This window comes from Apodemus sylvaticus, chromosome 13, assembly GCF_947179515.1.
Source record: "Apodemus sylvaticus chromosome 13, mApoSyl1.1, whole genome shotgun sequence".
NCBI classification, from domain to species: Eukaryota; Metazoa; Chordata; class Mammalia; order Rodentia; family Muridae; genus Apodemus; species Apodemus sylvaticus.
This window is the reverse complement of record NC_067484.1, coordinates 54,727,306-54,741,833: the sequence shown is the minus strand read 5'-3', so window position 1 is coordinate 54,741,833 and position 14,528 is coordinate 54,727,306. Positions and strand designations below refer to the sequence as shown.

At 39.9% G+C, this 14,528-nt stretch overlaps 1 protein-coding gene across 2 annotated transcripts in view; it reads right to left on the bottom strand.

Annotated features, from left to right (window-relative positions):
- Window positions 1-706: 706 nt before the first annotated feature.
- Window positions 707-14,528, bottom strand: part of Jakmip2 (janus kinase and microtubule interacting protein 2) — a 50,357-nt gene continuing 36,535 nt past the window's right edge. For both annotated transcript variants that reach the window (XM_052155412.1, XM_052155413.1), the window contains 4 exons: window positions 12,265-12,342; window positions 9,644-9,847; window positions 3,744-3,809; window positions 707-757 (listed from right to left, as the gene is read on the bottom strand). In XM_052155412.1, coding sequence (XP_052011372.1) covers window positions 707-757; window positions 3,744-3,809; window positions 9,644-9,847; window positions 12,265-12,342 — 399 coding nt within the window. The remainder of the gene's footprint in view (window positions 758-3,743; window positions 3,810-9,643; window positions 9,848-12,264; window positions 12,343-14,528) is intronic.

Genomic DNA, 14,528 nt, shown 5'->3' with positions numbered 1-14,528 from the left:
CTGGGCACCAGGACCATCTGCCTTGCTGTGAAATGCAGACCAATCTCTGCTCTCTTTCACTCCCACCTCCCATCAACTCTATCAGCTCAAGTGGTCTCACTCAGGAAGCATGTGATAAGACGACTTCTGTGTGTTATTTTCAGCAGTGAGAACTATGAGCTAGAATTGCCGATGCATGTGCTCAGCAGAGAGGGCTTTGGTAGTGGCCGCCAGAGGACTTTATTTCCCAAAACTTGAGATCCAAGTGCACTTAATATCCTGTTTTCCTGACATCTGATGTAGAAAGTTTGGGGACAGGGTTGCAGTAGTGATAATGGCTAGCTTATCTGAGTCTGGGAATCAGCATTTTCAAGCTGGAGAAATAGTAAAGAGACAGTGATATTTTTCTCAGTTGGTGGACAGAGACATAACACCTTCTATGTGATGGACAGCCACAAGGAGAACACTAAGATTCACAGAGACTGTCACTTCTCAGGGTAATACCATTAAAGGAAACACATCCATTTTACACCATATGACTTTATATTTTAAAAATAGCCAACCTGGATTGGACCCATTTTTCATTTTATGATTGGCTAAACCATTTAGTTTTGGGGGAAAAACAACCATGATGCAATAGCAACGTGTAACATAGTCCTCATCAACCACGTCCTAGAGCAGTATCACTGGGATAAATGGAATCTTACCTTTAAGAGGCACCTTGACGTCAAGGCCATAGAATGAAGGCAAGAGAGAAGAACAAGAATAGAAAGAGAAACTGCAGAAGAAAAAGAAGGAGATTATGTGAATCTGAACTTGCCTCAGCCATCCACGTAGCACAAAACCTCAGCTTTCCCACATTACCTCATTTCAAAACACCGTGCAATCATTCACCTCTTGCCAGAGCCGTACCTCTAATGTGGATACATACAATTTAGAGTTAATGGCAAGGGAGTCTCACAGGCAATTGCTCTTGGCATTTGGCTCCAAATTTTATGGATGATAAAAAAACAAGTACAGAGTGTTAAGTCAGTAGTCTAACTTTATACATTCTCAGGGACATGGAGAGCCAGAGCCCAGATATTCTGAGTTGTCCTTTATTGTGTACATTATTTCATTTTCAGGGATGGGAGGGTATTTCAAAAATATAACCAGAGATCTATGTTTATTAAGCTCTTAGTTAATGTGACAGATTTTAAGACCAAGACCCAGCAGGAAGAATATTATGGAGTTTTGTGATGGATCACTGTGAGTGGAAGACACTCAAGAAGATGGGACACTCGTAGGAATTAAACAGAAATAAAACTATAAGTTAGGGTATCCTGTGCAACTTTGAATGCATGTTCCTTCTACTGGTATGGAAGGTACTTCTATATCAACGGGTGTTTTATGTAATAAAAGAGTGATATACCAGCTGTCCTCATTTTGAAATACACCTCTTCATGTGTGACTTATAAAAAGTCTAATTTGATCTCTTTACCAAAATCGTTCATTAGAGAACAGAAAAATCAGATGAATAGACTCATGTTTATGAAGTTCTGGAATAAAATCAACGGTGTATTAATTATATCACACAGCAAGTACGTTTTCAAGTGTGGATTCCCTTGGTGGTCTGCATGTCCACTATGCCATGAATATCCTATGAATACAGCATGTTAGAATTGGGTCCTGAATGGCTATTTGCATAATTCTGTCATTGCCACCTCTTATGTTTTTCACAACATTATTGCAACCAAGTTGTAAAAATAATATGCTGAAAGCTATAAGTTGATGAGTTTTTATTTATTTTTCTATTTACTTATATTATTATCTATTTATAAATATATGTTAATATTTTATATTTACAAGTTGATGACTTGTTCTAGTAAATGAAACTTTGTCTTCTTAAAAAGTATTTCCCTTATGGTTTTTGTTTTGTTTTGATTTTGGTTTTTTTGAGACAGGGATTATTTATGCAATAATAAATAAACCCTGGCTGTCCTGGAACTCACTTTGTAGATTTGGGTGGCCTTGAACTCACAAAGATCTTTCTGCTTTTACCTCGAGAGGACTGAGACTAAAGGCCCAAGCCTGGCTTTTAAAAAGTATTCCTTGAAAATACACACATAACAAGAAGACTAGAGAATGAGGGAGAATGGGAGGGTTCCCACTGATCCTTCATGGAGAAGGTTGAGCTGAGTGTGAAGAGATGACTCAGTCCATTACATATTCCTAGTTCCTGAAGTGCAGCAGACCTAGAGTTGGTCATACAGGCCTCTCATCTTGATTTTCCGTAGACTGTTCAGATAATCTTGGGCAAGATGTTTACTTCCTTTGATGCATTGCTTATTACATAAATAAAAGGGTCCATATATCTGCTGTGTATATCTCATGGACTAATTCTATGAAGCCATGGAAATAACAGAGGAAGTACACTGGGTGCCTGAACTGTTGCGCACAGAGAATGTTTTGTGTAGTTTGTTGATAACCTCTAATTCTCACCAACTTTGTGCATGGGAATGAGCCACACCAACCCAGCAGGGACACTATGTGCAACCTGCATAGGCTTTCCATTATTCCAAGGGGGAAAAGGAAGAGTGTGCCATCACAAAGGACTCTTAGCTGGTTTAGGCTGCCGGGCAAGAGGGAGTGAGGCCAAGGGTGCAGAACACCAAGTGTGAACCTCATCTCCCATTCCACCTCTCTCAAGTGTCATCTGCCTTGTCATTTAAGTAGCTCAGTTAACTACCTTAAGATGCTATTCAGCACCAATTGCTTCATTACTTCATTCTCATAAACATTCAGGAAGGTCAGTTCTATAAATATTAGGAAGCAAAATGACTGTGCCACACTCATTAAATTCTGACAGCTGATAATAGTCTTAATTTCTCTTCTCAAATTTGCACAGGATCTATTTTGATAGGAGATGAAGGGGCAACCCTAATAGAATTACTCCACTTCTAGAGTGATTCTCCCCTTGGAGGTGATATAGCTTCTAGACCCCACTGACCTCTCTGAACTCACATATGTGAACTCATGCATTTTTGAGAGAAATTCACTTCTCATCAGAATCTCAGGAGTGGCAAACTGTTTGCTGCAGTCTTCTTGAATCCCATGGACATTGCTGCCAAACAAGCTGTTTCAATTCCAGGGCTTTGGGTGGTTACTTCCAGTCAGGGAGACAGGTACATGGGAGAGACCCTTTCTACTCTTTCTGCATTCCCAGCTGAATGCTCCTGGCCTGTTAGGCAGGACCGGTCTTTGTGCAAGATGGAGCCATTTCTCTTCCGTCAACACACAATCTTTCTAAGTTCCCTCTTTAGAGCACTATTATTTATTTTGCCCAAGCATAGACTCGGAAGAAATTTCTCTAACTACAGTGGAAAATGGCACTTATTGGTATCAATTTCAATTTCTGAAATTAATTGCTGAAGCCCAGGGATGAAAGAGATTTTTTTTAAAATTACAGGAATGTTTTTTTAAGGGTACTAAAATATCTTTGAAAGAAAAAGCAAATTAGATAGAGTAAGTTTTAAAAATATTGGAAATTAAGTTGAGGAAGGCAGAAAAGGGAATCAAAATCACACATAGCAAAAACACCAAGGCTGCTGATGGGATAACTTTGTCGAAAATCCTGGTGTTGACTAGTAAATGTGGGCACTACTCTTGGTGTCCCTATGGTTGCCTGTTACAGACACAGTAACCAAGAAGAAAGGGAAAGTTCAGAGGCAAGATCAACACCATGTTAAGATTAAACAAAGGAGATAACTGAGTTTAATGAATACCTTTTCTTCTAAGTCCTTTATCTGCCGCTTTTGGATGTCTGTTTTATCCTCTAGGTCACGGATTCTCTGAATAAAATGGAGAAAAAACTACATGTTAAACTGTAGAGAAAATGCTTCAGCAAACAAAACATACCACTCTCTATGAAAACATTTGTATTAGGTCCCAGTGAGTGGAAATAGCACAGATATACTTTACCTTATCTACAAGGTCTCTGCATGTTCCAAAACTGATCCAGATTTGTGGTTTGAGGGGGGTTGAATTATTGTCACGGATAATACTTTTGAGCAGAGTATTCTCTGACTGTTTTGGTTTAGATCTTACATGACTTCCTAAGGACCACATGCTACAGGCTTGGTTATCAACCTGTGTGGCTGATGGGAGCTGGAGACCCTTTATAAGGTAAGGTTTTGTGGAAGGCAGTCAGGTCATGGGCCATTCCCTTAAGGAGAGTATTGGGACTTTGACCACTTTCTCCTCTTTACTTCAGCTGCTACAGGGTGAGCCACTTTGTTTCAACATATTCTATTTCTATGATGTGATGAAGCACCAGTGTATGATGAACTGCCTCGCTCCCTGCTGTCCCCAAACAAGGAGCCAGCTGTGGCCATGGACAAGGCCTTCTCCAAGCATCAGCATGAATGCGCTTATCTTTGATTTAATTGGTTTTCTAGGGGATTTTGTCACAGTAACAGCTACTAACAGCCTGCCCATCTCGTATCCAATGCAGAGGCCTAGCTCAGTGGAGAGGTGTGTATTCCAACACAATGCCACTGGACTTGGCCAGATTGCTTTTGGTCTCAAGGGACTGTGAACGGAGTCATAAAATGTCATATTCTTGCAAAGAGAGCAGTATTGTCCCAGAACTAGTGAGCATGAGGTGACTACCCTAGCTAACCCTTTGGATTAATATTCTGGTTGCTCATTTGTATAGTAAAAATGGCTAATGCTGACTGTGCAATAGCAGACAACCACATGGTTTTTCTTGGTCTTTCTTGTCTCCCCTGCCTCAGACCTCCTTGGAGTTAGAATTTCTTCATAGAACATGATTTACCAATCCACAAATGCAGGAAGAGAGTATGCTTTTACCCAATTTCAAGTAAGCCGAGAAGCTGGGAATGAAGCCTTTGTTCCTTTGTTCATAATAAAATAGGACAGCAAACAGGAATGCACAAAAGCCTGTGTAACCACATCCCATGCACTGAAATGATACAGCTTAGATAAGGGCAAGATAAGTCTTCACAACTCCTCTCGGTAACCTTCAGGCTTTTGGTACCCATGAGCATTGGGATGTATAGCAATCTTGTCATTTAATGACCACTGTTTGCAGGAACTAAAACAGTGAACTGGCCCTTCACTTAGAAGTCTACTAAGATGACAACATATGTAGAGGGTTTTATAAGGCAATGTGGGAACAACAACAACAACAAAAAGATGGAAGCAAAACATTTCAACTTGGAAATCAAGTCTCCTCTCTAAAAAGTAGATCTCTCCTGAGGTGATTTTCCCCCTCTGCTGGAGGAGGTCATTTGGTAATGCCTTAGAATTTTTCAAATTACTTGGTATGCTTATTTTCTAATGCATAATCAGTTCACATTTTAATATAGTAGAAAATTTGTGTACCTATCACCAGAACTTAATTATGTAAATATTTCTATGTAATATAAGGTAATATGTAAATATAATTATGTAATAGTTGAGGGTGTGTGCCAATGGCATCTGCTGAGTCTAAGTCAGAAGAGCTTCTCAATATCCCACAGTGCAGGAAGCATTCTTCCATTCCAAAGAATTACGAATAATCTGATGATCTGTTTCAGTGGTACCAGATTGACAAACCCTACTGTTAAAGAAAGGAGGTGAGACATGCTCTAGCTATCATCTTGAGATGTCAATGTCAATGGATGATAAAGATTCAGATGAAGCTAGAGCAATAGTACACCTACATAGGTGATGTGCACACTTGTGTGTATTTCAGTGGTACTGCAAGGGTCTAATGCTATACAACAAAGCAACAAATATGCACACAGTTCTTTGGCCTATATCTGTATACAGACATAAATAATTGATTCAGAAAACTGTGCCTCCCATGAGATCACTGAAGTGTTTGTTCAGCCATCAACTCTGTGCTTGTTGGCTACTTTCTGACATGTTTATGACTGTATTACATGGAGAATACAGCCAAGGCATCAATTAATTCCTGGTCTCAAAAAAACTGATGTTGTTTGACCAGATGGAATTTAAAACTAATAATAACAAAATAAATAGAAAAGGTGAAAAATGTCAAAGATGTAAAATGTCTTCACCCACCTTCAGTTCCTAGGGCTGTGAGTCTATAGATAAGACCAATTCATCACATGGTAGATAAATACATTATATTTTTATCACATAAGTTCTTTTTCTCTATCTCAGCCACTTGCTATCCAACCAAGAGGAATCTGAGACCTCAGAGTCTCAGATATTCTCTCTCTGTCTCTGTCTCCCTGCCTTGCCCCCTTTTCTCACTATGAACATGGTACATGAGCTCACCATCATCCCTTACTGGGGCTGGTGAGAGAGTATTATTTCTTCCTGCCTCTTATTTGGTCCTTTCTACATCATGCCCACATCCGTCCTTCCTACACCAACCAATATAGTTAATAGAAACTTGAAATGTGTGACAGAGCACCTGCCTAGCATGCACAAGATCCTCAGTTCCATTCTTAGTGGAATAGGGACTGAAAAAAAAAAAGGTTAGAAAAGACACAGCAGCCAGCGTCTAAGCGATGAAGAAAGGAAAAGTTAGTTGAGTCGTATTAAAACTAAGGCCCGGATTCATACAAGGCCCCATGTTGATCTTGACTCTGCTTGTTCTCCAGCCTCACCTCTTAGCCTGACTCTGTGCCTGGCAGCCATGCTGACATCTTCTGCAGCTCTTGAATGTATACTGGACACTTAGTGCTTGCTCCTTTTTCTGAGATTTTTTTTTTCTGAGACCTTCCCGTGGCTGGTACTATGGTTTTCATGTATCCTCAGAGCTATCATCTGACTAGCTGGCCTAACATGGTTAAACTTTCTTTTTGATTCACATGGACATCAATACGCACCTCCTAAGCCTCTTCACAGCACTCCGAGGCCCCTTAGAGATGGTCCATGCCATGAGTCATTTGCCCTATGGCTTTGTCCTTTTCCAGCTGTATGACAGAACAGATGCCTTCAGCAACTGCTGCATGCAAAACATCTGCTACACAGCTGGCCCTTGATACATGGCTTTTAATGATTATAAAACAGGGGTCTAAATGTATTTTTTGGAGTGTTATGTCCAATTTGCTTATCTGGTAGATATGTCTATAAAAGGTGGATCTTTAATAGGGTCTGGAAAAAATGAGAATGTTCCAATGCTATTTTTGGTGGAAAATTAAGCAAAGCTTGGAAATAGGAAACCAAAGGCAAGTGGCAGTAGGCTTTGCATTTAATTCATGAGGTGGCCTCAAGTCTTATCTAAGGGAGGGATAACCAGCTAATGAAAGACAATGACTATTTGGAAAGGGAGACTACGGATGTCCTTCAGCAAGAAATTACTTTGAGGAAAGGTGATTAGAACAAAGACTGACTTATGGAGGAGAGTGTGAAGTACTTAGGATGTGATTTCCATGGCCTCTGGGGACTCAAGTGCCATTGCTAATTTTTGTTAATTAACATTTAACATGTTTTAGCATATTTTTCTCTACCATTGTCTTCATCTACACAGGAAGGCTGTATCCATGGTGAACTAGGCAGATACCTAGCAAATGGAATCTACCACTAGGAAATACACTGAAATATTTAATACACATGTAGAGGACAGAGTTAGGTTAGCACAGGGAGCACCGTGAAGCCATTGTAACAATGGAAGATCCTGAAAATGCCTGTAATGGTTTCAGAAAAACAGACCAACAGAAAAGCACTTGGGGGTCAATATCAATTGGATGAGGTGCTATCTGAGTTCATGGAGAGAGAGAGGACTGAGAAGGCCTACGTGTTGGAGCCTGAGTCAGTTTTGATAAGATCATTCTACTAACCCAAGCAGAAGGAGCAAGATTAGCTAAGAATTCACATTGTTTTCATTTTGGGACATCCAAAAACAAATATCTAATGAAATGTTTAGCAACATTCTCTAAATTTTACACATCATAACATCATAGCTGTCTTTGGTATAGCCAAGTCAATGCTTTCTAGAATAACTGCTATAAAACTACAAATTAAAAGGGAAGAGGAGAGTAAGAAATAATTGGAAAAGATACACTTAATGAACACTAGTTAGAGAGAGGGAAATGTCAGGGAACCCTCTCAGCTCAGCCTGAGTCTCTTAAAAATGGATTTCTTTCTAGGGAGAGGTGCCATAGCTAAAGGGTTAAAAAGAGACTCAAACTGGAGTGTCGGCGGTTTTATCATACGCAAATTTGGATAACTACTAGTCCACATTAAAACAAGCTCATCTGTACTTACAAGACAAAGCTCTCAACTTGTGAAAACCAGTTACGCATTTTTGCAGTGTAAGAGATTTGTGCAGAAGACGTTTTTATCCCCCAACAGAAATGAAAAACAAAGGAACAAACTCACGAAGTAACCTCTTGTCAAAAGCTTCAACAACTTTTTTGACTGGTCAAAATGCAAATCTTTGTATTTCTGGAGGCCCTCTGAGAGAGTGTGCAGATGTTCATCATTGTTAGTACAAATGACTTGAGCGCTCTGCTGCTGTGGAAACCACAAAGCCCCTGGCTCTATCTGGACTGAGTCTTCTGTGTTTCGCCCTTACTAGTATCACAAAAGAAGCACAATTCCTGGTCTGCCTCTTGAACTTACAAGCATGCTTCTTACCGCCTGTATGAATCTTGGAATCATCAGATTGTCCCAGCTCTGAATACCAAATAGTTCAACCTGGTAATATAGATTCTGGAATTCCTTTGAATTTGCTCCATGGACAGGACCCTACTGCTGATCACCGCTGGTCAAGTTCCAACACAAATGATGAAATATTTGGGTAGCAAGTTGCTAATAGGTGCCTATTTTTTGGCTTGCCAGTCTTGATGGATTCCACAACTCACAAATGCCTTAAGCGGCATATGACAGCATTGTGCTTTGGTTAGCACCTAGGGGCTGGCATACCTGGACTGTAATTTTTCTCTGTCATTTACTATTTTGAATAAGTCATTTGAATACTTTGTCTCTAAAACTGGAATAATAAGAATACTTATGTCTAAGGGCTCCTAGGAAGATGAGATGAAGATGATCTAAGGCCTTTACATTCTTAGTCTATAGGTGCTTTTCCAGAATATATGTCCATATGCCATGTGCATGCCTGATGTCCACAAAAGTCAGGCAGGGCATCAGATCCCTTGGAACTGGAGTTACAGACAGTTATGTGGCATCACGTAGGTGCAGGAAATAGGACCTGAGTCCTATGGGGAAACAGCCAGTGCGATTAACCACTGAGCATCTCTCCAGCTGCAAGTACAGCTTCAGATCTGGACTGACAAAATGCCAGTCAGCATGCAGCAGCCTTCGGGCTTTGCGGTTATAGCTGTTTGTTCTGAGAACGAAGAGACCGGCTCTGTTCCCTTTCACTCTTTCCTGGAGCTCAGTTATTGGCAGGGACAAGTGAGGCAGAGCCGGTGCTCTTTTTCCTTACACAGGTGAGTAAACAGGCTCCGTTAGATTTGGAGCCTGTGACAAAGTCATTGGAAATGATAACCCCGCGCAGCACCTCTGAAATGCCATTTTCCTCAAGACCAAGTTTATTTACCAACCTGCCGTCCTATATGGAGTGATGGTGGGGAAGTTTTTTTGTTTCACCGCTCCGCTGTTCCATTCTTATATTGAACACATGTTGCCCCGCCCCACGTGCTCAGGACTGACCTATGCAGATGCAGGGCTTGGTCCTCACCTGGTGGGCTTGCTGTAGGAGCTCCATCCTCTCCTGGAGGATCTGACAGTCGTACTCCCGGCTCTTCCTCAGCATCTGCCGCCGTAATTTTTCTACAGCCGTCCTCAGCTCCTCTTGTTGCTTGTCACTTAACAGTTCACCGAACTTGATCACAGTTTCTTGCTGCAGAGCATTGTACAAAGTAGCTTCTAGTTCCTGGATTCTCTGGCAAATAGAATCAGAAGAGTCTAACTTTGGGACTGAGCATTCAGGTGTGGTGTGGGGAGAGTGTGTGTGGACGGGTGAGACAGCGACTTGGCGACATGATCTCAGGGGATCTCAGAGTTTCTGAGTGTCTCCTGCCTTATTTGCTCTTTATGAGATGCCACAAATGCCATTCACACAATGCACAGGCGGTTCTGCAAGTAAATTCATTTTCTTTCTTGAGATCCTGTTCATGTTTATTTTAGGAGGCCCTCTCTTATAATGACTACATTTCCATACCTCCTTTGCTTTTCAAATGTATTTGGGGATGGGTTTATTTTCCTTCCTACTTGACAGCCCTGCTGCTGGTTAAAAGCCATATGCCACAGTGGTGGTAGCATTAGAAATAAGCGTTAGTAGAAAAACAGTACTTGACGTTGGAGAAACATTTCACACATAAAACTCCATCTCATTCACACAGTTCTCTGTATCTGAAAATGTCTTACAGTTTCCATTCCTTGTCCTTGAAAAAATGGAAACTATGATTCAAAACTAGCCTAAAATTTTGAAGTTGCCCTGGTGTGTGTGTCTGTGTGTGTGTGCCAGGGGATACCCCTATATTGGCTTCCGTAGCAATGGGATTGTAGTGAACATCACTATATCTGACTTTTACATCAAAGCTAGGAATCAAGTCCTTATGCTTAAATGACAAGCACTTGAGCATCTGAACCATCTTCCAAGCGCCTGGTAGTTCTTTCTTTTTGCTAGCTACACTAAGGTTTATGGGTGGTCAGATGTCTTTTTTAGTCATCTGTTTCATTTATAAATTATCTACTATATGTAATCTCTCTCCCTCCTTTTCCCTCCCTTTGCTCCTCTCTGTGAGTGTGGGAGTGTATGTGTGTGTGTGTGTGAGAGCGCATGTGTGTGTGAGTGTGAGAGTGTGTGTGTGAGAGTGCATGTGTGTGTGAGTGTGAGAGTGCATGTGTGTGTGAGTGTGAGAGTGTGTGTGAGAGTGCATGTGTGTGAGTGTGAGAGTGCATGTGTGTGAGTGTGAGGGTGTGTGTGTGTGAGAGTGCATGTGTGTGTGAGTGTGAGAGTGTGTGTGTATGAGAGTGCATGTGTGTGTGAGTGTGAGAGTGTGTGTGTATGTGAGTGAATGTGTGTGTGAGTGTGAGAGTGTGAGTATGAGAGTGTATGTGGTGGTGTGTGTGTGTATGTGGGTATGGGTGGATATACTACTCATCTCAAATATACTTGCCTAAATCTATAGTCATATTCCCTGTAATTCTGGCAGAAGTGTGTTGAAAAGTCCTAATGGAATGCTTTTCTACTGTTCCTGGACCAAATATATTCCATCTTTTAAAAATTAAATATAGCTTTCTGAATGAGGTTTCAACAGTTTCTTTCTGGAGCTTAGCCTAATTTTGTTTTCTATAGGCAGGAGAGACAAACGTTCTTAAAAGGGTAAGGAGTGGGTAAAAGAAACTTGTGTTTTATTTTTTAGCCTGTGACCAACTCTCATTCTCGTGTTTCACCATTGAACAATACAAGAATCTCTTCTTCATTTGGAGAATGTAGACTAAACCATCTTTGATAGAAGATTTGGGGGTTCACCCTTTCCCCAGAGCTACACGAGCATTATGAAAATCTCAGATAGCCATTTTGGACCTAGTCCACTAGCTTGTCCTTTGTCTTCTGGTTCATTCTGGTGACTCAATGAGGGGGTGGGGCATAAGTAGAGACGAAGAGCTAGAGTCCAATGTCAGGAATTTTGCAGTATGCATTTTGTAGAAGAGGAGGAACAAGCCAGGAGCTACTTTAAGTACAAGTATCTTTAGAGAAAAATATGCACAGTCCACTCAGCACCATAACCTCACTTGCTGTGGCTGCAGTTATGGGCCCAGATCAGGTCCAGTTCCTGGAATAAGAGCTGCATTACAGCTTACTCTCCTACCAAGTTGGGCAAAGGCTTTCCTCTATAATTCTGTTTCCCTCATATGTAAAAAGAATAATAAGATTACTTGTGACTTCAGTGGTTGTTTTTAAAATTAGATGAATTAAAATATGCACAACACACATTAAATCCATTATTATTCTATTACTACATTCATGTCCCAAATGATAATACTTGATTTAATCAAGTCCCTGTTGGATCTATACTGGCATTCAGTATGTCCTACTTTTAAATATTAATTACCTAATGGTATACCTAATTTAATTTCAGAATGAATTAGAATTATGTATAAAACATAAGAATATTATACTAGCAACAACCTTGGGATTTCTGTTTCAAAACTGAAGTAGCAATTAATAACTGCGGTGTGTATTCATGCTGTGAGTATTCAACTACATGAAATAACAAATTAAACAGGACATCTTAGCTCTGTTGTACAGAGTGATAAGCAACGGGTGTGTTGGCTCCTTCTGGTACTTACCATGTACGCCTGGTCGAGAGCCTGTTTTCTGTAGTCTAGTTCTTCCTCCAGGTAGCCTTTGATTTTGCAGAATTGTTCCTGTAATAAAGGAACGCATTGACACACTAAGACAGGAAGCTCAGTTAACTAGAAAGTGACACATAAAAGGTACACAGATGAATGCTTTCTCTAGTGCACAGGACAAATTACTGGATTTTTAGAACTGTAGTTTCCTTCTGCTAAGACATTAGTTCAGCTTTCACAGTCTCAGACAGGGAATGTGAAAATCAATAGCAAGAAAGATAAAAAAGCACAACCACGTGGAAAGCTCTTAATGACTTTTAAGCCAGTCTGAGAGTGGGTCATTAAGGACAGACTTTGACACAGTGGCTGTTAACTAATAATTCTGTGTGAGTGAACATGGCTTTCCATTTCTCTGGCTTTGACACCTAGAGACTCAGCCATCTTTGGAATGAAGATATTTGAATAAAATGTCTGTTGACTATGAAATTTGCTTTTATCATCCCTTATAAACATGGAGTATAATAGGAATTTATAGATAATTTACATTACAAATGAGAATAATACATAACAACAATCGAGGGATAATTTAAAAATCCATAAGAGAGTATGTGTAGATTATATGCAAAGTTGTGGCATTTTATAAAAAGAACTTGCACATCAGTAGACTTTGGTGTTTCCTACAGGATACTGGAATCAGATCTCTGAGGACACAGTGGTCAACTGTGTATTGAAATAGTATGTTTTTCTAAGAATTTTAAGAAATTTAACACAGGGATATTATATGATAAGCAAACTTAACTGTTTCAAATTAATTGATCTAAAGTTGAAGGGCATTACAAAGAACCAGGGTGACAGCTTGCACTGCCATTTGATGAGGATTCATTGGTCTCTGTTGCAGAGCTGGTATGAGCCAGGAGACATAAATCTGAAGTTTCTTCACATGTCATCAATCCTTGTACATCCCTCAGTGCATGGCCATTTTGTTATTACTAGTTAAAGCTTTGTTTGGGAATACTACATATTTCCATGTACAAGTCAATCATTTCTCTGGGGGCTTAAGAGAACAGTAAAGAACTCTTTGCAGATGACTGGATGTTTGAAAGCCCAGCTGTGCTCACTTCTGAGAGTGTGCAATAATGCGACTATAGGCTTTCCTGACCAGCACTGGGTCCCAGTGCTGTAAGATCCCCACAAAGGCTGACTGTTGCATTAGTAGTTGTGTATGGAAGGAGATCTGGATGGCCATTGTGAACACAAACAAATTTTTTCATGTTTCAGTATAGATCTTAATTTCTTGGTAAAACATGAATTCTGTACATGATATTATGATCTTTAAAATTGTTAAATTTTATAAAATACAAATTATTGTTATGGAATTTCATGACTTGATATGGATCTACTATATTTGTTTTAGCAAAGATCATTTAAATGATGTCTTGTTGTAAGATTATACATGATGCTGCAGGTTAACAACTTACTAATGTGGGCATTTGGTAATATGTTTTTTAAGTTGTGTTAAAATGCACATGAAATAAAATTAATCATTAAAGTACATATTTATACTGTTAAATACATCCATACTGTTATGAAATCAATGCCCAGACATTTTTAATTTTGAAAAAGAGAAACTTCTCCCTTTTAACAACTCCATGTTTTTTTTCTTCCTCTCAACCTGTAACAACCATAGTATGCCTTTGTTTCCTATAAGTCTTATGACTCTATCCATCACATCCATGGAATAATGGCACATGCCAGTGTGTGACAGCCCACTTTACCTAATGTCACCTGTTCATCTGTACTGTGCCTTTCACTAGACATTATGGATACCTATTTGCCAATAATATTAGAGTGGGAGGTGTTAGGGAAGAAAGTAAAGAGGGAACTCCATGCAGAAGGGATGCTGTGTGCAGCAGCTATCTTAGACTAAACTAACACATACACATTTCATACATTGTCCATCCATTCAATCATTAGTAGATACACTGACTACATTCACCTTTTAGCTATTGTGAATAGTATCACAATGTAAGTGTGAATACAGTGACCCACTACACTCTGATTTCAGCTTTTCTTCTTGGTAATGCTGGGTCATATAATTCTTTTGTATTTTAAAGCAGCCTTCGTGCCATTTCCCATATCTGCACTATTCTGTAACACAGCAAGGCCCTGGGTTCTTGTTTTTCCACATCTTCACTAACAACGGTCAGGTTATACTTTTTTGACAGTAGCTATGCTAATGGATGCAAAAGAGCTGGTTTATT